General features: G+C 50.7%; 1 protein-coding gene across 1 annotated transcript in view; it reads right to left on the reverse strand.

The window, feature by feature from the left end:
- CTIF (CBP80/20-dependent translation initiation factor) overlaps nt 1-23,938 on the reverse strand; it is a 257,814-nt gene that overhangs the window by 27,750 nt on the left and 206,126 nt on the right. Inside the window, exon 10 of the mRNA XM_005884497.2 lies at nt 10,371-10,526. Within this exon, the coding sequence (XP_005884559.1) occupies nt 10,371-10,526 (156 nt within the window). The remainder of the gene's footprint in view (nt 1-10,370; nt 10,527-23,938) is intronic.

Below are 23,938 nucleotides of genomic sequence, written 5' to 3' on the forward strand. Positions count from 1 at the left end.
AGGCGGCGCTGAGCTCAGGCGGGCAAGTGAACCCCGTCCTGGCCATGTCTAAGGGGCATCCGTGGGGGGCGGGAAGAGCTGGGTTTTCCTTTTTAGCCCTGAGCAGGGAAGTTTAGCCACCTCTACCGGAGGCCTTAAACGTAGAGTTCCTACTAGAAAACGGTTAGGTTAATTACAACTACTTTCAATCACTCCCCATCTGTGTCACTGGGAAGGGCTGGTGGCGCTGAAGACGCCCTGGGTGGCAACTCTAAGGGCTGGAGGCAATCCCATCTAACTTTTTAAAAATGCCGAAGACTTGATGTTTAAGAAAACCTGCTCCCACCCATATACCCTTTATGCGGCGACCTAGTTCTCAGAGAGCCACGTCCTCTCTGAATCTCCAGGTTTTGGAGAACCTACCCAGCCCTGGCAGCCGCCCCCTCCCTCGGGGAGTGGAGATGCCCTCCCGGAGCCCTGCGGAGACAGGCTTGGAAATCTCGTGGGTTTTAAAACCGTTTAAAACCGGTTCTGGCGTGGAGACTGGGTTCCCTGTGGAACCAGTGCCTGGTGGAAGCTGGTATTTTTATAACTCCAGGCTCTCTATCAGATCCTGTGTTACCATGGTTGCTAGGGGGAACACTGGCTTCAGATTTCACATTTCAGTTCGCAGAGTCTGGCTGAGGAAGTGGAACAGTTAAAGGGTGGGGGGTGGGGGCGACCCGGATTTTATCTGGAAGCTGAGTGGGAGGGGGGGACAGCATCTCTGGAGGGGGCACGGCCGCGGGGAGTTATTTCTGCGCAGGTTACAGGAATGGCTGCTTACGCTGGGGTATTCATAGCCGCAGCTGCTGGACCTGGAGGATTCTGCGGCCACACCAGTGCTCAGGGGCCGGGTACCTGCCTCGGGAAGGCTGGTTTCTCCCACATTCCTGCTCCCCCCCCTCACCCTGATTTGAGCACTGTTCTTCCCACTGTGCCCTGGCCAGGGAGAGCCCCAGATTTGGCTTCATCTAAATCCATTTCCAGTAGAAAATGTGTCTAGGAGACTGTTCCGTTCAATAAAGAAGTGGCATTTTCCTCGGTGTTTGCTGAATGAATACACAAACTCTCCTGTACGCTTGCCGTGGGGTTGCTCTCCGGCCGAGAAACTGTCAAAGGTTCCAGTATCATCTTTCATCCACCCAAATGCATCTGCTGGGAGCCAGCCCCTGCCCACAACTCCGCCTCAGACCCTCTCTTTATCATAGAGACACAAACAGGCACCAGGCTCACTCTGGCCCCAAGCCTCCACTCAAAGCTTTCTTCCCAGAGCCCTTTCTCCCTCCCCACCAATACCTGTGCAAAGCCCACTGCCCCTTAAGCTTCGTCTCCTCTTCCCCTCTGCCCCTAAGCAGCTGCCCAGACCCCTAAATTCCCCCTTCTTCTATATGCATGTGCACAACCCATCATAAATGTTCATGGCTGCTAAATTTTGGGGGATGCGGTACCCAAGCGGATTGTAAACCGTTTGGAGAAGGGTCACCATTTATATGTGTTGCCCTCTTCCAATACAGCTGGGAACCTCTGCAGTTCAATGAGAAAGTAGCATCGTCTCAAACCAAATCACTGCTTACTGAGCGAACGCAGAAGCCTGAGCAGAATGCTGTTGGGTTACGTGACAGACAAGACCAGCCTACTACCCCCAGGTACCCATGAAAGACTGAAATGATTTAAAAGACCAAGAAGAGGTCAGCCTGAGCAGAATGCTGTTGGGTTACGTGACAGACAAGACCCAGCCTACTACCCCCAGGTACCCACGAAAGACTGAAATGATTTAAAAGACCAAGAAGAGGTCAAAGGGCATTCGTACAACCACCAGGCAAAGGTCAAGTCCAGAGAGCAAGGGCCCCGTGTGGATGCTAGTGCTGTACAGGGTCACGGAGGAGTGAATCAGGGCAGGGTGGGGACCAGGTGGGGAGTGAGTCTGGCCTGGAAGGTGGACAAGAGTCAGGTAGGAAGAAGAGGAAGAGCGAGCTCCAGGCGGGAGGAATGCAAGAAGCCTTCTGTGGAGATACAATGGGAACAGTGTGGCTGCAGCCACACAGGACTCAGCAGAGATTCTCCAGGAAAGGGGGGTATGTGTGTGATTGTGGGGGGGCCTTGGTGCCCGGTTAGGAGAATGGACCTGACTTTCGGGGGCAGTTTGTGATGGGGCACTTCTCAGCAGACATGCCTGGAACATGGGTTGCTTTCCACAACAACCTGCAGCATGCCAGCTCATTGTCACTTGCTTTACACGACCATCGCAGGCACTTTAAGCCTTAAAACAAGCCTGCAGGGTGAGTATCCTTTCCCTGCTACAGGTAGAAAGCTGAGGTTCAGAAAGGTTAAAGAATTAGAGCCAGGCCCCACAGCTAGTGAGGGGCAGTGCTGGGACGCAAACGCAAGTCTCTCTGGCTCTCCCAGCTGTCCCTTCCCCCAGCTCTGCTCACCAGTGGCCGTTCACTAAATGCACCTAAGATGCAGCTACTCCTATTTTCCAGTGTTGGCTGCACGCTGGAGTCACACGGAGAACGTGCGTCTACCTCCCTCCAAACCCATCCCCACAAAGTTTGGTTTAACTGGCTGAAGGAGAGGTCTGAGAATTTGTCAGTTTGTCCGAGCTTCTCAAGGTGGTGCAGCCTTGCGCGACTGGGCTGCGTGGAGGAGGATTTCGAATCTCCACTCCCTGGGAGGGTGCACAGCTGCCCCGGGCGACCTGGGCCCCTTCTGGCCACAGAGGGCCCTGCCAGCTAATAACCGCTGACTGCAGCTCCGTCTCCTGCTCTGGGGAGGGAAGGAGGAGTCCCCCTGGAAGGAAAGGTGCCTGGAAGACTGCGCTGCTAGACTCAGCCTGTGAAACGGCAGAGGATCTCCACCCACACCCACTTCATCTCGGCCTTTTCCGATGTCAGATTTCCCCTGGAGCCAAAACAATGTGAGCAATTGAATGCATGCTCATGCGAAAAGCTAAAAAAGTGGCTCTCATTGTTGCACGGAGCAATTTCATTTCCTGAGAAGCCTGACTTGCTGCCCTCCCTGTTCTCCCCCGCCTGCGCCTACCGGCCTCCTCCAGGAGCCCAGCCAGTTGCATCCCTGGGGGGGTGCCCCTTGCAGACACCCCCCAGAGGTGCCTGCCCCCTCCCTGCCCTTCCTCTGGAAAGGGCAGGGTGGGGTGGATGGGCTTTCTGGGGCCTGGAGGGGAGGAGAGTAAGGGAGCCAACCAGAAGGAGAGGCTGGTGGGGTCAGAGGGGCGGGGGGTGCAGAGGGATGAGAGATTCCTGACAGAGGCACCCCCTCCCTTCCTCCTTTTCTCTACTCCTGACCTCTGGCAACGGCTGCCGGACTCGGAAGAGGGCAGGAAGGTGGGAATCACGAGTCGAGTGGACTGCAGAGATTGGAAGACAGAGAGAAAGAATGAGAGGGGGTGTATTCAGGCAGGTCCACCAGGCACGGGCCAAGTCCGTTCAAAGGAAACAGGTGTAAGGGGTTAAAAGCCACACCGGCACCCCTGCCAGAGGAATTTTCAGCAAAGCTCTTAAAGTAAGGGGCCCAGAGAAAAGCATTCAATGATAACGGGGAGGAGGCTAGTGGAATCCCCACGGGGTCACAGAGGTGACGGAGGAGTGGAGGGGGCTGAGAGCATTGCAGGGTCAGGAAAGGGGGCGGGGGAGAGGATGGTGCTGGGGGAACCAGACCTAAACCCTGGCCGGTTGGCTCCCGCTGACATGGGAAATGATGAAACCATTAGCTTGGGCAAGAAATCCTGATCACAGCGGCCACAGTTTGGTTGAGGACTCTGGCAGGATGAAGGGGTCCTTAGAAAGCTATGAAAAACTACCTTATTTGTTTGTATCTTCTTTAATTTTTTTCAACAACAGTTTGTAGTTTTCAGTGTACAAGCCTTTCACTTCTGTAGTTAAGTTTATTCCTAAGTATTTTCTTCTTTTTGATGCTATTGTAAATGGGATAATTTTCTCAATTTTTTTTTTTCAGATAGTCTGTTACTAGTGGGTAGAAATGCGATGGACTTTGTATGTTGATTTTTGCATCCTGCAACTTTACTAAATTCATTTAATAGTTCTAACAGGTTTTTTTGGGGAGACTTTAGGGTTTTCTCTATATAAGGTCCTATAATCAGAGATAATTTTTACTTCCTTTTTTTTCTGATTTGGATGCATTTTATGTCTTTTTTCTTGCCTAATTGCTCTGGCTAGGACCTCCCATAATATGCTGAGTAGGAGTGGTGAGAGTGGGTACTCTTGTCTTGTTTCTGATCATGGGTCGAAAGAGTTAGTATTATTAAAATGTCCATCCTAGCCAAAGTGATCTACAGATTCAATGCAATCCCTATCAAAATTCCAATGGAATTTTTTTTTACAGAAGTAGACAAATAATTCTTAAATTCATATGACATCACAAAAGACTCCAAATAGCCAAATAACCATGAAACAATTAAAAAAAACAAACAAATCAGGAGGAATTACACTTACTGATTTCAAAATCCTATATAATAAAAGGGTAATATGCAAATTGACCCTAGTGGCGGAATGACCGGTCGCTATGATGCGAATTGACCACCAGGGGGCAGGTGCTCAACACAGGAGCTGCCCCCTGGTGGTCAGTGCATTTCCACAAGGGGAGCGCTGCTCAGCCAGAAGCCGGCTCATGGCTGGCCAGCGCAGCGGGTGGTGGGAGCCTCTCCCGTCTCTGTGGCAGCACTAAGGATGTCCAGCTAACGGCTTAGGCCCACTCCCCACGGGGAGCTAAACCGTTAGTCAGATATCCCCTGAGGGCTCCCGGGCTGCCAGAGGGATGTCTGTCTGACTGCCAGCTTAGGCCCGATTCCCCAGGGAACGGGCCTAAGCCATTAGTCGGACATCCCCCGAGGGCTCCCAGACTGCAAGAGGGCGCAGGCCAGGCTGAGGGACCCCCCTCCCCTCTGCTCCCCGAGTGCACGAATTTTCATACACCAGGCCTCTAGTATATTATAAAGCTACAATAATCAAAATGGATATATAGATCAATCGGACAGAGTTGAGAATCCAGAAATAAATCTATGCATATGGTCAACTGATCTTTGACAAAGGTGCCAAAAAACACAATGGGAAGAGGAAAGACTCTTCCACAAATGGTGTTGGGAAGACTGGATATGCAAAAGAATGAAATTGGACTCTTATAACACACAACAAAATGGATTAAAGAGTTAACACAAGACCTGAAACTATAACTCCTCAAAGAACACAAAGGGGAAAAGCTTTATGACATTGGTCTTGACAGTGACTTTATGGATATGACACCAAAAGCACAAAAGCAAAACTAGACAAACGAGACTACCTCAAACTAGAAAGCTGTCCAACAAAGGAAACAATTAGAGTGGAATCACAACTTACAGAACGGGGGAACTATTTACAAACCATGTGCCTGATAAGGGGTCAGTTCTCAAAATATATAAGAAATGCTTACAACCCAATAGCAAAAGAACTAATAACCAGATTTAAAAAATGGACGAAGCACTTGAATCGACATTTTCCCAAAGGTTACACATAGCCAACAGAGAGGACAAGATGCTCCATGTCACTAATCATCAGAGGAATGCAAAACACAAAGCTATGAGATATCACCTCATACCTGTTAGGATGGCATATGTATATATGACAACACGTGTTAGAAAGGATGTGAAGAAATGGGAACTCTTATACATTGTTAGCGGCAATGCAAAATGGTGCACCTGCTATGAAAAACAGTATGGAGGTTCCTCAAACCATTAAAAATAGAACCACCAGATGACCCGGCAATGCCACTGCTGTGTATTTATTCAGAAGAATCGAAATCAAGATCTTGAAGAGGTATTAGCAGTCCCATGTTCATCGCAGCATGACTCACAGTAGCCAAGATCTGGAAACGAGCTAAGTGTTGAAATAAGCCAGTCACAGGACCAACACTGCATATTTCCACTTCCATGAAGTATCTAAACAGTCAAGCTCACAGCAGCAAAGAACAGAGTGGTGGTTGCCATAGGTCTGGGAGGAGGGGGAAGTAGGGAATTGCTAATCCCTGGGTTCAAAGTTTCAGTTATGCAAGATGAGTAAGTTCTAGAGATCTGCACAACATTGCGCCTATAGATAACAATACTGTTTTGTACACTTAACAATCTGTTCAGAGGGTGGATTGCATGCTAAGGGTTCTTACCACCATAAAAATTTAAAAACATTATAAAAATTAAAAAGGGCTCATGAGGCGAACACGAGCTGTAAGCAGGAGGACAGGAGACGCCTGCAGCTTCGGGTCGTCAATAACACTCTTCAATCACTTTGAAAACCATCTTGGCAGAAACCACTGGCTCTTAAACAATAAAAGGACTCATTGAAAAGTATTCCTCTCTGCCCCTCAAAGAAGCATCTCTGATTGGCAAATGCTATTTATGGCAAAAACAGAATCGATTCCACAGAGATCGATTCGGCCCCCGCCACGCAGCAGGCGCTGGGCTGTGGACTGAGAATAGAAGGAGAGCAGCTGCTCTGCTCACCAGGCAGGGAAGCGGGGCCGGTAGGAGGAGGGACTCGGCTGGCGCTCAGACCTGGATTCCAACGCGGACGCTGCTGCCTGCTGGCCGCGTGGCCCTGACGAGCTGCCTGGCCTCTTTGTTCTCTAGAAAAAGGGGATGATAATGCTCGGGTGCTGTCTGAGTTAAAAGGGAAAAGAATGCACGCCATGCTTTGGACCGAGCTGCGGACTGTGCTGTTACCGGCACTAAATACCACCTACTCCAAGGCCACGTGGAAGGATGGAGCTGTGAGGATGTGCCAGGAGTGCACTGGCGCAGGGAGGCAGGGAGGTGGGTCTGGGCCCACGCCAAGAGGACCTGGACTGAGCAGGACTCTGGGGTGCAGCCATGGGCACGTCTTGTTGGGGGGCTTGGAGCATGGCCAGGATGCTCCTTAGTGGGAAGTTGGAACTGTGAGCCTGGGGATGGTTCTGGAGTCGGGAGGCCCCCAGGGCAGGCTGGGCCGGATGATTTGGGCCCAGCCGCCTGCAGGGCCCAGGGAAAAAGCCTAAAATTTTCCAGCAAGGGGAAAGGCAGCAGCAGTGCCTTTGGCTTCCAGAAACTTCTTAGAGCTGGCTTAACCTGCTGTGGGTGAGGACTGGGGATGAGTATGTGTGTGATAAGGTAGGGGAGGCAGCAGGTGACTAAGAATTCAAGTGTCTGTCTCCTGAATTCTGGGAAGGGCACGGGCTCTCCAAAGGGGCTGATAAGATCCCCAGGGCGCACCTTTCTTTCCCAATCTTCTCTTTCAGGGACGCTGAGTTCTCTATGGGAAAGAGCCCTGGATTGGGAGCTCCCGAGCTCTGGGTGAGGTGTAGCCTAGACCCGTGGTCGGCAAACTGCGGCTCGCGAGCCACATGTGGCTCTTTGGCCCCTTGAGTGTGGCTCTTCCTAAGCCTTAGGAGTACCCTAATTAAGTTAATAACAATGTACCTACCTATATAGTTTAATTTTAAAAAATTTGGCTCTCAAAAGAAATTTCAATCGTTGTCCTGTTGATATTTGGCTCTGTTGACTAATGAGTTTGCCGACCACTGATCTAGACTGACTGTGTGTCCCTCAAAGGGCATTCAGCCTTTGTGCCCCTTTAAGATGGGGCGTGTGCCCAGGCCCTAAGTCAGACTGGAGGACCCCAGACTCTAGGGCAGCGGTTCTCAACCTGTGGGTCGCGACCCCTTTGGGGGTCGAACGACCCTTTCACAGGGGTCGCCTAAGACCATCGGAAAACACATATATAATTACATATTGTTTTTGTGATTAATCACTATGCTTTAATTATGTTCAATTTGCAACAATGAAAACACATCCTGCATATTAGATATTTACATGACGATTCATAACAGTAGCAAAATTACAGTTATGAAGTAGCAATGAAAATAATTTTATGGTTGGGGGTCACCACAACATGAGGAATTGTATTAAAGGGTCGAGGCATTAGGAAGGTTGAGAACCACTGCTCTAGGGAGCCGTCCTACCCTAGAGCAAGTCCCTGGGGCATTTCTTCCACATTCCAACCTAGTTGCCCCAGGGTACTTAGCACCTTCTCCATCTCTGTCTTCCTCCCCAAACCTGTAGGTAGAGCAGCGTGACCCTTCTCCACAAACGAGGAACAGGCTCAGAGCAGGCGAGCTCTCCCCCAAGATGGCACAGCTAAGCAATGCAAGAGGCAGGATTGGAACCCAGGGCTAAGCTCCTGAACCGCCTCACTACGGGGCCTCGAGCGGTGGCGTGGAACATGGGGCTCTGGTTTCCTCTTTGACAGAACGGTGGGAGCCACAGATGGTTTATTTACTCCTCGTGTTTACCACGAAGCACGGCAGAGGTCGGGGATCGTGACACCTTCCCACGGAGTCCAGTGCATCAAACCAGTGGGCGCTAGGGGAGGGTCCTTGTTTCTTGTCGGCGCAGCCCTCCTGGCACCTTCCGGACCTCACACCAGCGTGTGCGCACTGCCACAGGCCGTGTCAGAGTGTCCCGGCAGCCGGGGCAGTGCTCAGCCCTGCTTCCTGCTCGGGGAGCAGGTGACGGCGATGCCGGGAGGTGCCCGGATCACGCAGAGGGAACGTGTGGGGACAATCCAGGTCACTGCCCTAGAAAGTGCTGCCTTCTGCCTTCAGGTGGGTTGTCAGGGGCTCAGGGCAACTCAGGCCAGGACGGGAGGGCCCCTGGAGGCCACCTGGGCCAGCGTCCTGCCTCCTGCCTTCACATCATCCCCAAAGAGGTACGGGACACAGAGCTGCATTCTGAGCTTCACACACTTTGTGAGTGAAAGACAGTCGGAGAGACCATCGTGTGAGCCTGAGAAACCATCTGAATCCGAGAGCGTGTGTTAGGAGAAGGTCTGGCTCTGTGGCCGGGCGGAGGCTTGCGGGCTTACGAAGCGCCCAGGAGGGCCTGCGCTCTGCTTCCCCGGCAGCCACGCAGCCTGGAAAAGCACCCTGTTCCCCAGAAACGATGCTTCAGGAACATTTGCAGGTACCCTCCCCCCCCCCCGCCCCTTCCCCTCAACGGCTCTACTATCCTTCCTTCAAAAACACAGACCTGTCCCTTGGCCCCACACGTCTCCTGCAGCTGACAAGTGCCTTCCACAGAAACACTTCTCCAAAGACTAGTCCACACTCAGGCCCCACACTCCACCGGCTCCTGAGCGGGGCCCCGTGTGGCTCCCGTGCTCACCCCACTGACACCGCGGCCCCCTGACCTCCTTGTTGCTAAACTCAGGCCACTTCTCTGGGGTTTTATCGGTTCCCCAGAGGCCACTCCTCCTTGGGTCCTGGGACCTGCTGCTGGGGTGGGGGGTGGGGGGGGGTACGGCACATGTGAGGTAGGCTGCCCTGCTCCCAGGAAAGAGTGCTGCGATGATCCTCACGCTCTCCTGGAACCTTCTCTGCCTCGGGTCACTCCCCCTCTCCCCCCGCCCCTTGCTGGCTCCTGTCCTCCCCTCCACCTGCACCCTCTCCCTGGGTGACCCCATCGAGTCTCCAGCCCTAAGCACCAGGTACACATCAACATGACGCTCAATCCGTGTCCCCAGGATGACCTTCTCCTTATCTTCAGACACTTCCACCTGAGCAACCACATGACGGTGCCCTGGGGACGACCAGCAGGTCACCCAAACATAAAACCGGCTCCTGGTGTCCACCCCTCCTCCCCCCACTTCTCTTCCGGACTCCCCATCCTGACCACGGAGCCCCCAGCACTTTCTCCCTTCTCTGTAGCTCGTGTCTGCAGGTTCTGTTGGAACTAACTCAAAAAGTATAACTGGGCTGCAAACCGTCCTTCCATCCTCATTTTCTCAGCGTTGCTCCCAGCCCCCAACCTCTCCCTGGAGATCCAGCGGCCCCCTCAGCCCCCAGCCCACATGTGCCACTGCCAATTCTGTGCGGACAGCAGCTAGGGCGACCTTCTAAAGGGGCAATCGTGCCTGGTCCAGAAAGTACCCCACTGACCTCTTGCTTCTCAAAAGTTCTGGCTTGTTCTTCTTTCTTTCTTTTTCAGAAGCAAATCTTTTTTTTTTAAAAAAAATAAGTAATTCAATGGGAACCGACCCAGGCCCAAGATCCATTCATTCAAATAATAATACTCACTGCAGGCAGCGTCCTCAGTGAGGAGTTCCTGCAGCCTGAGTCAGCAATGCTTTCTTTGGGGGCCATTTACCTTTATATGTAAACGCAATCAATAAAGACCTGGCTTTGGTAAACAGCAGGGGGAGGGGACGGTTCTCTTTACCAAGGATAATCGCTTTATAACTGGTCCCCCGCCATGGCTCTCCTGGTGCCCCAGGCGGAGTTTCCATCACAGACATCGCATGCTCAGGCCTTACCTCCCGGAGGCAGGTGTAGATGGGGCAGACCAGCACGCGGAAGGGCTCGCCCGTGCTGCTGCGCATGGTGCCGAACACCTCGCACAGGAAGGTGATGAAGCCCAGCCAGCGCTCCACGTCCTGCTGCTGCAGCGCCTCCCGCACTGTGAAGTCCTTCTGCGGAGGAACGAGAGACATGAGTCAGCCTTGCGGGGCCGGGTACCACCCCCTCTGCTGCCTGCTCTGCTGCGGGGCCTGCCGTCTAAGGGCTGGTCCTCGCGTTTTCAAGGACGGGAATGGGTGAGCAGTGCCACAGCACCTGTTCTTCAGGGTCCCCAGGTCAGCCATTCAACTCCCTGTGCCTAAGCGCTCTCCCTTTGCTAACCCCCAAATCATGCCCCCCACGCGAGGGAGGGAAATTAGAACACTGCCCGGTGCATATCAGCAGGGGTCTACGGAGACCCAGCACTGGGGCAGAGACACAGCTACAGCCCCTGCCTGCAAGGGGCCTAGAGGATAATGAAAAAATTAGTCATTCATTCATTCTTTTCTTTTTAAAAAAAATATTTTTATTGATTTCAGAGAGGAAGGGAGAGGGAGATAGAAACATCAATGGGGAGAGAGAATCATTGATCGGCTGCCTCCTGTATGCCCCTGACTGGGGATCGAGCCCACAACCTGGGCATGTGCCTTTGACCAGAATCAAACCCGGGACCCTTCAGTCCACAGGCCGATGCTCTATCTATTGAGCCAAACCACTAGGGCCATTCATTCATTCTTAAAAGTATTATTGCCCGACTGAGTGCCAGCCATTGCATTAAGGCTAAGATAAGACATGTTAACTCGTAGCTACGATACAAGAAAAGGTCTTAAAAGCCACTGGGGATTCCAGGTAGAGGGATGTTGGGAGCTCACATTTACTTAGCAAGAGAATTTTCATTTTAATTTCAAAGAGAAGAAAAAATTCTACAAATAGCTGTGAAGGAAAAAAAAATAACCCCTAGATTTCTCACAAAGGCACAACAACATTGTTGACCATTTACTTGTACATTTAATGTTAAAATTCAGAGACACTGAGGCAACATCTTCATATGCTTGAGGATAAAAGAACACACCCAGCTATGAGTGAAAGCAAGAGAAAGAATCTTACATAGCAGATGTTTGGGGAAAAAAAAATCCCACCCATGTGCTTGTCTTAAAAAACCCCCCAAAAAACCTAAAGGATACAGCTGCCATGGAAAACAGTATGGCAATCCTCAAAAATTAAAAATATAATCACAATACGACCCCACAATTCCTCTTCTGGATATATATAAAAAAAACCCCGAAAGCAGGATATTTGCATACCCATGTTCACAGCAGCACTTTCAACATGAGCCAAGAGGTGGAAGCAACCCAAGTGTCTATCAATGGATGAGTGATAGAAAGTGGTCTATGCAGACAATGGAATATTACTCAGCCTTGAAAAGGAAGGAAAGGCTGACACATGCTACAACACGGGTGAACCATGAGGACATTAGGCTCAGTGAATAAGCCAGTCACAGAACATTGTATGTTCCAGTAGGTACCGAGTAGAAACAGAAAGAATGGTGGTTGCCAGGGCTGGGGGCAAGGGGCTACGGGGAGTTGTTTAATGGGTTAAAGTTTCTATTTTGGGCAAGTTGAAAAAGTTTTGCAGATGAGTTGCATAGCAATGTGACTTATACTTAACATGAATGAATTGTACACTTGTAAATGGTTGAGATATGGTATATTTTATGTTATGTGTTTTTTCTTTTTACCACAATGAAAAATAATACACAAACTGAGATGTGCTGTAAGGTATAAAATTGGCACTAGTTTTTGAAGACTTAGTATAAAAAAAAGAATGTAAAATGTCTCATATTTCAAAATATTTATTACATGCTAAAATTTGGATATATGGAGTAAAGTAAAATATACTATTGAATTTAGCACATACTACTGATAAAGCCAGAAATTATATATAAAATCAAGAACTAGAAATAAATTTAGAAATACCAACAAAATTGAAAGTAGATATGGAGTAGATAAAAAGAGAGATAAAAGCTATTTATAACACTATGCTGATGATTTCGGAAAAAATGATGAAATAGGTGATTTAAAAAAAGAAATATACCAAACTTTATTAAAAAAAAATAGAAATAAAAAGTTGGAAAAGACTAAAGGTCATAAAACAAAATAAAAAGTTCTGAAAGAATTAAGAGGTGTCTACATTTATGATTTTTTTAGGTAAGTTATTCAAACTTTAAAACAATTAGATAACTACTCTGCTCTGCAAATTGATCCAGAACATAGAAAAAGATAAGCTTTTCCAGTTCCCTATTACCCAAATCTCATAATGATAGTAAATTTCAAACAAGGAAGTCTATGGCTAATTTCTCTAATGTGAATAGATGTGAAAGTACTAAATGAAATACCAGCAAATAGATCCACAATAACCAAGTAGATTTTATCCCAGAAAGGCAAAGATGAGTTAGTATCAGGAAACCTGCCAACATAATATAGTACATCAATGGGCCTGATTAAAAAAACAGCAAAACATCCATGACTCTTGGAAGGAAGAAGATAAAATGATTTACTAGTAACATAATTACATATATGCAAAACCCAAGAGAATCCTATATAATAAAGAGCTAATATGCTAATTAGACCGGACGGCGGACCGACCGTCCGTCCGGATGACCTTTTGGACGAAGCTGGGGCTGCAAGGGCTGAGCTCCTTGAACGAATTTCGTGCATTGGGCCTCTAGTTCTCTAAAGATTAGAATTAATAAGAGAGTTTACGAACTAACTCTCTAATAAAGATTAGAATTAATAAGAGAGTTTACGAACTAACTTATGAACTAGTGCTGTATTTAAATGCATAATTAATAAACAGAAGCCTACAGTTTTTCTATGATAGGATTAATCAGTGAGATAATTTAATGCACAAAAGCTCATTAAGTAAAACAATATAAATTCTTAAGTGACATTAAGGAATGTACAAGATTTCTATGAAGAAAACTGCAAATTGAACTGAGATTTAAGAGAAAGTCTGAAAACAAGGGAAGATACACAGTGTTCCTTAGTGGGTGGACAGCATTGCAAAGACGGTAATTCTCCGCAAAGTGGTTCACAGGTTCAGCACCAATTTGTACTCTATATTCCAATGGGAACATTGGAGGGTAAGGGGGAATGGAGACTTGAAAAAAATTATCCTGAAAGTACTTTGAGAGAATAACAGGGGAGATAGCTAAAAACAAAACAAAACAAACAAAACTATAAGGAGCTGTATTTCTTTTCACCTATCCAAAACTTTAATAATTAAAAGGGTATGGAACTGACCTAAGAATGGACAGCTACATCGGACAGCCTAGAAACAAATTCGGCACCCATCGGGTTCATCACATGGTCCCCGAAGAACCACAAATCAGTGGCAAAGGAAGCATTATTCACTGAAGCCACGGCGCAGAGACAGCGGTCTAAGTGTGAGAGGGTGGGGGGAGAGGATAATTTAGAGTCTCCCTTCACACTGGGCCCTAAGATGAATTCCAGATGGAATAAAGAGGTAAATGTGTGTGTTTTTTTGTTTTTTTTTTAAAGGACAAACCATAAGAACTTGAAGAAAATGAAATTGAGTATTTGTCAAATTTCTGGATAAAGAAGGGCTTTCTATATATTAACACAACAGAGGAATGCAACAAAATAGTATAAACACTCTTAGAAGGCAATAATATTCTGGGAAAAATATCTGCAATAAATGTGACAAAGGGTAAGGGTAAAGGGCATTAAAAGGTAATTCAAATGTCAAAAAATTAATTAAATCTCAGTAGCAATTGAATGAAAGTCACCCCTGCCCCGCCCCCCACACACACACACCGGCCCCTTGTATTAGAAAAGCTGAAAACTGATCATTGCCAATGCTGGAAGGATGCAGCGAGACAGGAACTCTTGTGGATGGGGAGTGTCAATCAGTAGCGCTTTCACAAAAAATCTTAAAATAAGCTTTAAAGGTGTTCTTATTGTTTGACCCAGTAATTGCACTTCTGGGTAATTAGCACAAGGAAATAATTAAAAATAACAGGAAAAATAAGCTTAATGCACACAAGAATTCAACCACGTAAGTGTCCAACAATAGAGGAGTGATAAATTAAATGATGATTCATGCACCCATCAAACATTATGTTTATGGCCCTGGCTAGTGTGGCTCAGTTGATTGAAGCATCATCCTGCACAACAAAAGGTAGGGTTCGGTTCCTGGTCAGGGCACATATCCAGGTTACAGGTTTGATCCCCAGTTAGGGGTGCATGCAGAGGGGGCAACTGATTGATGTTTCTCTCTCACATCAATGTCTCTCTCTCTCACCCCTTCCTCTCTTTAAAAATCAAAAAACATTAAAAATTATGTTTATGAAAAGTTTATAACAGCATGGGAAATGGCTATCGAATGAATGACAAGTAAAAAAGAGAAAGCAAAGGCAAAATGGTATGTACTATATAATCTTATCCATGAATACATTTTTGAAAAAAGAGGAGGAATATCAAGTGTTAACAGTAGTGGTTTCACAATAGTGGAATTGTGAATGATCCTTATTTTTTAACTTTTCATTATTTTCTGCATTTCTTTGCTCTTCTGTGAATGTATCTCTTTATAGCCAGAAAAACAGGCTAGTGAAGAAGAAATTGGCAAGATGTGCCCCTTCTCCTTCGTTTTTTAAATGAGGGCAGTGGAACGCTTCGAGTGTGATCGGCCAACTGGTGGCGATTCTCACTAACGGGGTGGCGAAATGGGTTGCGAACATGCCAGCCAAGAGGCCACCAAAACCAGCCTGTGTGTCTCCTCTGGGCACACACAGCGCAGGCTGCCAGCTTTTCCTCTGGAACAGGGAGCTTTCTGCCAACCCAAACCAGCCGTCCCCTGGGTCCCAGCTCCGCTTCAAACTCAGTCTCTTGCATCCAGAACCAGCAAGGGGCCTCCGATTGGTGGCAGCCATTTCAAAGTCTGGTACTTGGCCCCAGCTTCTCATCAGACTGGCAGGCTCCCTCCCAGCAACCCCTAGTGCCGTTCCCCAAACTTTAAGGCTACCATTTAAGCCCCGTTTCCTGCCTAAAACTATTTATTGACGTATTGCTATTTCCTGCACTGGCCACATCAATAAGCCCTGAAAGCCATTCAGTGTCTCAGGTTTCACAAGGCATTCTGGGAAATTCTTCCTGCTCTGGATAACCACATGAACTCTGGCATGATAGAGTCCTGTGGTCAAGCCAAAAACAGCTGCAACCCAGGCAGAGGGGAAAACACCCCCCGCCAGGCGGGGCCAGCAGCCACGCGGGAGACGCTGCCCCAGAGAAGGGAGGGGGAAGGCACAAGAATCAGTGTATTCCTCCGAAACCTCCTGAAGTAGATGCACAGTGCAGCCAATCCCTACAAACTCGCCATCATTCCCTCTTCTTCTCTTTAAGACAAATGACCAGGGGAACTTTGCCCATCCACACTCCACATCCCTGGGGACTCTGGTCGGTTTCTGTGCAGAGAGGTGGCCGCTGCCATGGCCCCGGTGGGAGGAGAAACTGCAAGAAGTTTCTTTTTCCCTGAGAAGTAGGGATGGGGTGATAGAGGGGTGGGTATTGGGGAGCTGATCATGGCCCAGCTGCAATGAGTTGGTCCCAGTCTTTCTTCTCCCAGATCACTGGCTGTAGAGGGGTGGGTATTGGGGAGCAGGTCATGGCCCAGCTTCGAGTTGGTCCCAGTCTTTCTTCTCCCAGATCACTGGCTGGAGAGCTTAAAAAGCATATTCGACAGAATTTTTTTATAACTTTCAAATAGAAGGTGCTCTACTTATTTGGCTCAAACGCTCCCTTCCTTTGGGTTTCCGCTCCAACGCCAGCTCCTCAGGGAGGCTGCCCCTCACCGCCCCTCTGGGAGAGCAGCCCCACCTCACGACCCAGACCCTCTGCCTTTTCCTCCCAGCCCTCAGCACCTGCATCAGGTCCCATATTTGTTGCTGCTCTGACTCTTCCCTAGAAAGGAAGTTCACGCCCCCTAGAATGGTACCCAGTTCCCACTAGGTGGCCAGTACCATGCAGGACTGGATGGGTAAACAGTCCGCCATAAGCAGTCAGACATCTCTGCTCAAGAGGCCGCCCTGTTCAAAGGAAACAGGCTGCGGCCACGCTTTTCTTCATCTAAGACTTGAACGCAGAGGGTCTGTAGGCTTGTCGGCCTCACCTTTTCTTTCATTTGTGGCTCCCGTTTCACTCCCCAGGTATACTCTTCCCGCCTATCCTGTGCATCCTTGTGCATTTGTTTCATTTTGGTGGGTGACATTTTTGTCAGAGGGTGAGCTTCCTTTGCTTACTTGGGACTAGTTTTCCCTTTCAAGGTGGAGTCAAGGAAGGCCTGGAGGCCCTCGAGCTGATGAACCTCCCCTGGCCCGAGAGAGGACCCGAGTGTGCCAGTTCCTGTTCCTTCCTGGGGCCTTCGGGCTCCAGGGGACGCCTGCGGATCCTTATGAAGAAGGATCAGTGATGCTAAGCCACCTCCAGTTGGGTTCTGTGACTTGGGACCAAAGAGAACTGACCAGTGCGGCAGCAGGCCTCTCTTCTGTTGACCTGATGGGTCCCTGGGCCCCACGGGAGGACGGAGGGGGCTGAGAGCCGGGGATTAGACTTCTAGCTGAGCGGAGCCGGAGGCGGGAGAGGAAAGAAGGGTGACAGGGCTCAGCATCTGCGTCCTGGGCAGTGCTCCTCGGGCAGCAACCCACGGGCCCTGCCTCTCACGCACCCACTCAGGCCGCATCATGGAAAGATGACCCAGGGAGTGGGGAGGGCTGAAGACCCAGGTCTTGGCGTCACCCTGACCGGGTCAGACAGACATCCTTGGCTTTAAGGAGTGACAGGTGTGGTGTACCTGGCGCATAATATGTGTTTAAGCAAGTGACAGAGAGACCTGGTCATTGTATCCTGTGTCAATCTGGCCACCAAGACAGCCTCAGACCTGGCCACCCCCTCCTCCTGGCAGGCTGTGTGTGTGCAGCCCCAGCCAAGGGGCACGCCCGCCAGGCTGGACTCACAGCTGGCCATCATGCCACACTGTGGCCACAGCTGCCAGGCTTGGCTCAGTCCAGCTGGGCCCTGAGGCCTGGTCCTGGGGTTCAGCCACACCTTGGTTCTGGAATAGTGGGAGTCTGACCTAGAGGCCACTCCAGCCCTGGCAACTGTTTGCTGTGGCTCCCTGTTGTGTGTGGAGGAAGCAGGCATCTCAGAGGCTGGTGTGAGCAGGAGATTGGCTGCTTGCCTTGAGTTCTGATGTCCCCTGGGCCCCGCACTGCTCCTTGCTGTTGGGCGCATCCTTTTCCACTTCAGTATCCCTGAGTAACTCTGAGTATCCCTGACCTGCACCCCATGGCCCAGACACCTGCCCACATAATGCCAAAGCCCTCCCCACTCCACTGCTTCACTCTGCTCTGCCCCCTCCCCCAACACTGTTCGGATTCGGCTGTGAGAGAGAATCCCTCTCAAACTAGCTTAAGCACAAAGGGCCTGAGGTGCCTTATGTGAGGAAGGGGCGGGCCCATGGACACAGCCGGTCCACGGGCTCTTGGCTTTGTGCATGCTGGCCACTTTCTCTCCTGCCAAAGGCTGTCAGCAGCTCCCAGTCTCCACCATAATTGCTCATGAGCCCAAGGAAGACAGATCCCCTCTTTCCTCGTGTCCAACCCACAAATCTCGGGGAAGAACTCTAATTGGTCTTGCTCAGCAAATGACCATCCCTCAGACCAATCACTGTGGACCTGGAGATGGGCTTCCCATATGATTTACCAGACCCAAGTGGGCCCTCTGACAGATCCCCAGACCACAGACAGAGAGAAGAGCTGCCCACTGCAAACACAGGCCCTCCAGTGTGGCTTTCACACACGCCTCATACTCCCCTGAGCTTCGTGTCCAATTCCCTACGTGCTGGTGGTGAGTGCTGCTCTTTGAATCCCACCGAAAAGAATAAAGAGAGAGTGACATTATGGTGATGATCTTGAATCTGCTGTAATCAATAGCCATGAAAATCATGCCCCAAATGCCAACCCTTTAACTATTAATAATAATAAAAAAAAAAATCACTGGGGATATTCTCGGCGACTAATGGTTCACGGCACTGTGGCTGAGAACGCCTTCGCCCTGGCCCTGGCTCCAGGTCAAGGGGACACACCATGGCTGGAAACCCCCATCAGCCGCTTCCAGTTGAATCTAGACTATTCTGGAGACATTTTCCAAGCTTCCCAGGATGTGAGCACTCAGGACATTTCTGAGATGGCAAATTCAGGTCAGGTGAGCTCAGCTCTGCTGATCCGTGTGTGGAGGGAGGGTTGGGGGGGGGAGGGCACTGGGATGCAGTGGGGTGAAGCTGCGAAGTCAGTGGGAATTCTGTCTCACACTCACGCAGGCGTGAAGCCTCCTTCTCAGCACGGGGAGCTGGCACCCGCTGTGGCTGTGGCCTTGGGAAGCCCTCAGAAGAGGCTGAACTTTACCTTTTAGCCTGAGCAGGAAGAAAGGACTGGGCTGCCCAATTCATTTAGCCTCAGGAAGACCCTGCAGGTACCACTTGCCAGGGACAGGTGAGTGGGGAGCACTGAAGTCCACAGACCTGGGGCAGCTCTCAGTAACCAGACAGTAGACTGTGCAGGTGTGGCACCGTGGCCTCACCTGCTGCTTGCCTGCTTTGGGTGATATGATACCACCTACATTTACACAGCACCTTCCCCGCCGGCATTCCCACCAGCGTTATCGATCTATCCCACAGGTGTCCCACACTGAGGACAAGGTCGTCTGGGGATCTGACCAGCCTTCCGAAGCTGTTAGAGCTCAAACCCAGGTCTCTGATTCTGCGTGTGATGCCCTTTCTCCCAGCAAAATGTCTGTTACACAGGCGTCCTGTGTGAAAAAGCCACCTGCAGACAGGATAGCTGCCTGCCTCCTCCCTGCAGGTCCCCCAGGGGAGCGAGCCCAGCTGTCAGCTCTGCACAATTGGAATTCCTCCCTGCCTGGTGGCCGTCCACCCAGAGTGGCTGTGGGCGTGGAGGCAGGTATTCACCAGGGTCTGGCCCCACACAGGTAGGTATAATCCATTATACAGAGCTCTCTGTACGGAGGGGAGTGTGGTCACTATGGCCTCAGCTCAAGGAGCAAGAAGAAAGGGTTGGTGGCTGTCTGTGACTCTGTGTCCTCATCTATAAAATGGGAAGAGACTATTTGACCTGCACAGGGTCAACGAGGCGATCGAGTGATGAAACAGAGGCGAGCACCCTCAGAAATAGAAAAGGGTTACTATGACCCCGTTCTGCAATTTGACAAACGAGGTATACAGTGGACAAGTGTTCTGCCCAGGCTTTCCCATGTGTGTAAGAGGGAGCTGAGGCCAGAATCCAGCTTGTCCAGCTTCCTGGAGTCTGCTCTCAGAGTTACTGCCTGGTCAGGTTCTACCAAGAGGGTCAGGGCACCTCCTCCAGGCAGCAAGTCTGTCTGGGGCCCCACAGCTCGGGGCCAGGCCCACAGGCCATGCTCTGGAAGCAATCGGAAACTGAAGGCTGTGAAATCCCGCTCTCAATGAGTAGCCCCGTTACTTCTGAAACCGTCTGGAAAGCTGGCGGTAAAAATAGATGATTACACAGGCGTTATTAAACTATTTATAGAATTTGAGAAAACCCCTTGAAATGCTCACGAAAAGATTTGGCCTATAATGGGGATTCCAGAATGACTCAGCCTGAAGCCCAAGTCTACCCGTGGCTTTGAACCTTGCTAGAGACGAAGTCTTCAAAAGTCACATTAGCATTTATAGGTCATTATTCCTCAGGGAAGCCGTAACGGGGGAGCTCACATCTTTTATCAAGCTGTATCCCAGAACGTGTTCTGAACGACAGTCAAGAAACAGCCCTGGGCGGTGCACGTGGACGGGGGCTGGGAGAGAGGAGGACATTCCGTAGGCGGCCACAATGCGCATCTGTGAAATGGGGATCCTGCCTCCTGCCCTGCCTCTGGGAAACACATGTGGATATAGACGTAAAAGCGAAGGTCACGCCTGTTCTTTCCTCCAAAGACATGCATGGAAGCTGTTTGCATGTCTCCGTCTGGATGGGCCCGCGATTACAACATGCCATTCCGTTTGGTCCTCCCCATCTGGACTTGACGTCGGCGCTGTGCCCAGTGCCTCAGGGGAGGGGTGGCTCTGAAGGAAGCACTCAGGCCCTCTCAGTGAGCGGTGAGCTCCGGGCCGCAGACCAGATGGCCCTCATGTTGCTCCAAGGAGCCTCGGGTCACCTGTGGGGGTGGCTGACGGGCAATGGGTAGGCAGAGGCTTAGCGGGCCTTGATTCCGGGCAGAACCCCTCCGCTGGGTCAGTTTCACATGGCTGAGGACACGCCCGAAGTCGAGTTTAGGAAAAATAGCTCTGCTGCTAAAATTGATGTCTGGAAGCCACTGGTGTGTCGTGAGCACACACAGTGGGCTCAGAAGCCAGACAGGGCTGGGTGATCTGACTCCCACCCAGCCTCGGGACCGGGCCATCCCCAAGATCTCCCAGTCTTCCATTCTCCATGTAGGAAAGGGTGGCAGGGCTGTTCACCATGAGAATGACAGTCGCCAGGGCAGGGGAGACACCCTGCTTCCCTGGCCTTCCCAAGTCGGGGACCAAGGACATCCATGCCAGGTGTGATGGGGCAGTCTGTCTGACCTCCCCCACTTTGCCAGTGTGTGGCGGGAATCAGAGCCAGGCAAGGGTGATGGTGCCCCTGAAGAGAGAAGGGAGAAACGTGGGTGGTACTGATGACAGGTGACTGAACCAGAGCTGGCAACAAGGGTGGGGGGCCCTCTACCAGGAGCTGATGTTCCACCTAGCAACAATCTCACAAGATATTTCATTTCCTGGCTAGACTGGAAGCCCTTTGATGTCTTTCTCTGTTCTTTGCCTCCCTCATGTATATGGCAGGAAGTAGAGCTGGGTATAAAACAGCAGTGTGGGACTCTTGTTGACTTGATTTGAAAGGAGGCCTTCAAGGTATTTCTGATGCTGGGAGTGCTCACTGAACCACTGGAAGAATTGGGGAAGAAAAGTCCATCTTGTTTCCAGGCAAACCTAGGGGCGCCACCGCACTGAGCTTTGCTCACCAGGGCTTGGGGACACCCTTCCTCTGGGCCTTGAGAAGCTGGCTCACATGCTCATCCTTCAAGCTCCTGAACCTGTCTTCCCTCCCAGAGGCCTCCACTCTTGTTCCTGTCCATCACGGTATCTTGTTCACTCTTCGTCACACCACGCACCAGATTTGGAAGGACACACGTGTTGGTGTGTGTGTGCTCAGTGATGGCCTCTCCCACTTGGGCCGGCAACTACGACACGGTGAGTTCTCAGCAAGTATTTGCTGGGTTAACTGAATAAATAAAGGGGTGACTCTGAGGCGAGGGCAGTCCTAGGGAGGAAATACTGCTAAGGCTCAGGGTCAGGCATCTTCTGGTCCCTCTCCTCAGAGGTGACCTCCCTGCTAGACCTGAGCTTGGCCTCGGAATACGGTCAGAGAGGGCATGAGCAGGGATGATTCTGGACTAGGCTGTAAAAGGCAGTTTTGTGTTTTTTTTAAAGGAAAAAGGGTGGATGCTAGGATGCGAATGGTTCCTCATCAACACGGAATCTGACACAACCCAAGAGAGGAGAGGGAGCTCTGAGATCGGAAAGGGTGTGTTGTCCTTAGTAAGACATGATCTCGTGAACAGACAAGAAGACCGGCCATGTGGGGGATGTGACCTTGGGCACCCTGTTCACCTCACTGGGCCTCAGTTTGGTCATCTACAAAATGGGGCCGATGACACGTGTCCCATCAGGCCCAGGATGGTGGTGAAGACTGAATGAGGCGATGGATATGGAATCACCTGCTCTCCAAGACCAGGTGCCTGGTCTTGATGGGTGGATACCATCCCTTGTTCATCAGCCCCGTAAAATCCAGCTCGATCCTGACATTGCACAGGACGATCTAATAGACACTTCCCTGTGACTCAGGGCTGCCAGCCAGCACGGTCACTTCCCCTGCATTGACCAGCACCTCCTATGAAGCCACAGGCCGGTTGGTGGGAGAAGGAGACAGCGGCTAGAACAGGTTTGTCTAGTCTCGGCATTATGGACATTTGGGGCTGCATTATTCTTTCTTGGGGGGGCGGGCTGCCTGGTGCACTAAAGGTCTCAACCCTCTCAATGCCAGTTGCAGCCCCTGACTCTCACCCCCAGTTGTGGAAACCAAAAGTATCTCCAGACCTTTCCAAATATCTGTGGGGGGCAAAGTCACCGCCAGGGGAGAGCCACTGCCTAGAGCGACAAGCTCACACTCCTATCCCCGTGGAGCACTTATTAGAACACAGCAAGACGCGGGCACTTGAATAACACCAGGGCCAGTGCAGTGAGGGGCTCTACTGTAGGCCTATGAGGGGCGCCCCCGAAACAGCCTTTAGAAACCAGAGGGCCTCATAGGCCACACACCTGCACACCAAGCAGCTGCTTCCCAGACTCGGCACGGAGCTGGCCCTCACCCAGCACACAGCTGGTCGGTGTCCACCACCTGTGCCTCCGTCCGACCCGGACGGTGGCCGTTTTCTCTCTTGTGGATTTCAGACACAAGAATGATGGCTTTGAAAAACAGTGTGAGCCCTTCTGTCTGATGATCCCAAAACCCAAAGGGTAAAAATACATCGTGGGCTCTGGAACTGACAGCTCTGTGCCTAAGCTGTGATGTCAGCACCATGAGCAAATTATCTTCCACCAGCCTGACTGTATTTTTAAACGTGAACAGCTTAGCACACTTAACACTACTTATTTGGGGGTACCTTGGACAACAGATAATTCAGCCGCATTTACCAGATGACACTGACACATGCCGCCCACATCAGTGTCCCCAGATAAAAATAACGGCCAGCCTGCTCACAGGTCTGCAGAGAGGAAGGGCAGGAAAGCGGAGGGAGGGACCCGCGGTGTCTGGCACCTTCTCACACCCCTGCTGGCCCCTGGGGCACTGGCTGTGCCGCGGGCAGAGGAAGTGTTATCCTGGCGACCTGCAATGTTCTGACTGTGAGAGGAACGGGAACGGAGAGGCCCAAATGGTCTGCCTTCGCGTGCCACGGGCTCTGCCCACCACCGAAGGCTCTGCTGCCTTGGAAAACACCCAAAGAGGGTACAGAGAGCACCATGCGGGCGTGGGCAGCCCTCTGGCCTGCTGACCCCCATCTAGAGAATGGCTCCTATGACGTACCCTACAGCCTCTCACAGGGACAATGAGATCCAAGTGCCTGATTCCCATCCCATAGGGACGAGGCCTGGAAGCTTCCACAGGCCCGGAGGCCAGAGCCTCAGGGGAGTGATCCCAAAGGCCCCCTCTGCCTCTGAGCACCCTCCCCCAGCATGCCCCAGGGTTGGGCTGGCCACACTGGCATCGCACCTTCCATAAGGCTCTGTTTCTCCAGCCACTCCCCAGGCAACCACAGGGTGAAACATCAACTACAAATCAACTACAACCATTCAAGTGACCAGAAACTTCCCTTCTATGAGAAAAACAGGCCTGACC

Source organism: Myotis brandtii, unplaced genomic scaffold, assembly GCF_000412655.1.
Source record: "Myotis brandtii unplaced genomic scaffold, ASM41265v1 scaffold833, whole genome shotgun sequence".
NCBI lineage: Eukaryota > Metazoa > Chordata > Mammalia > Chiroptera > Vespertilionidae > Myotis > Myotis brandtii.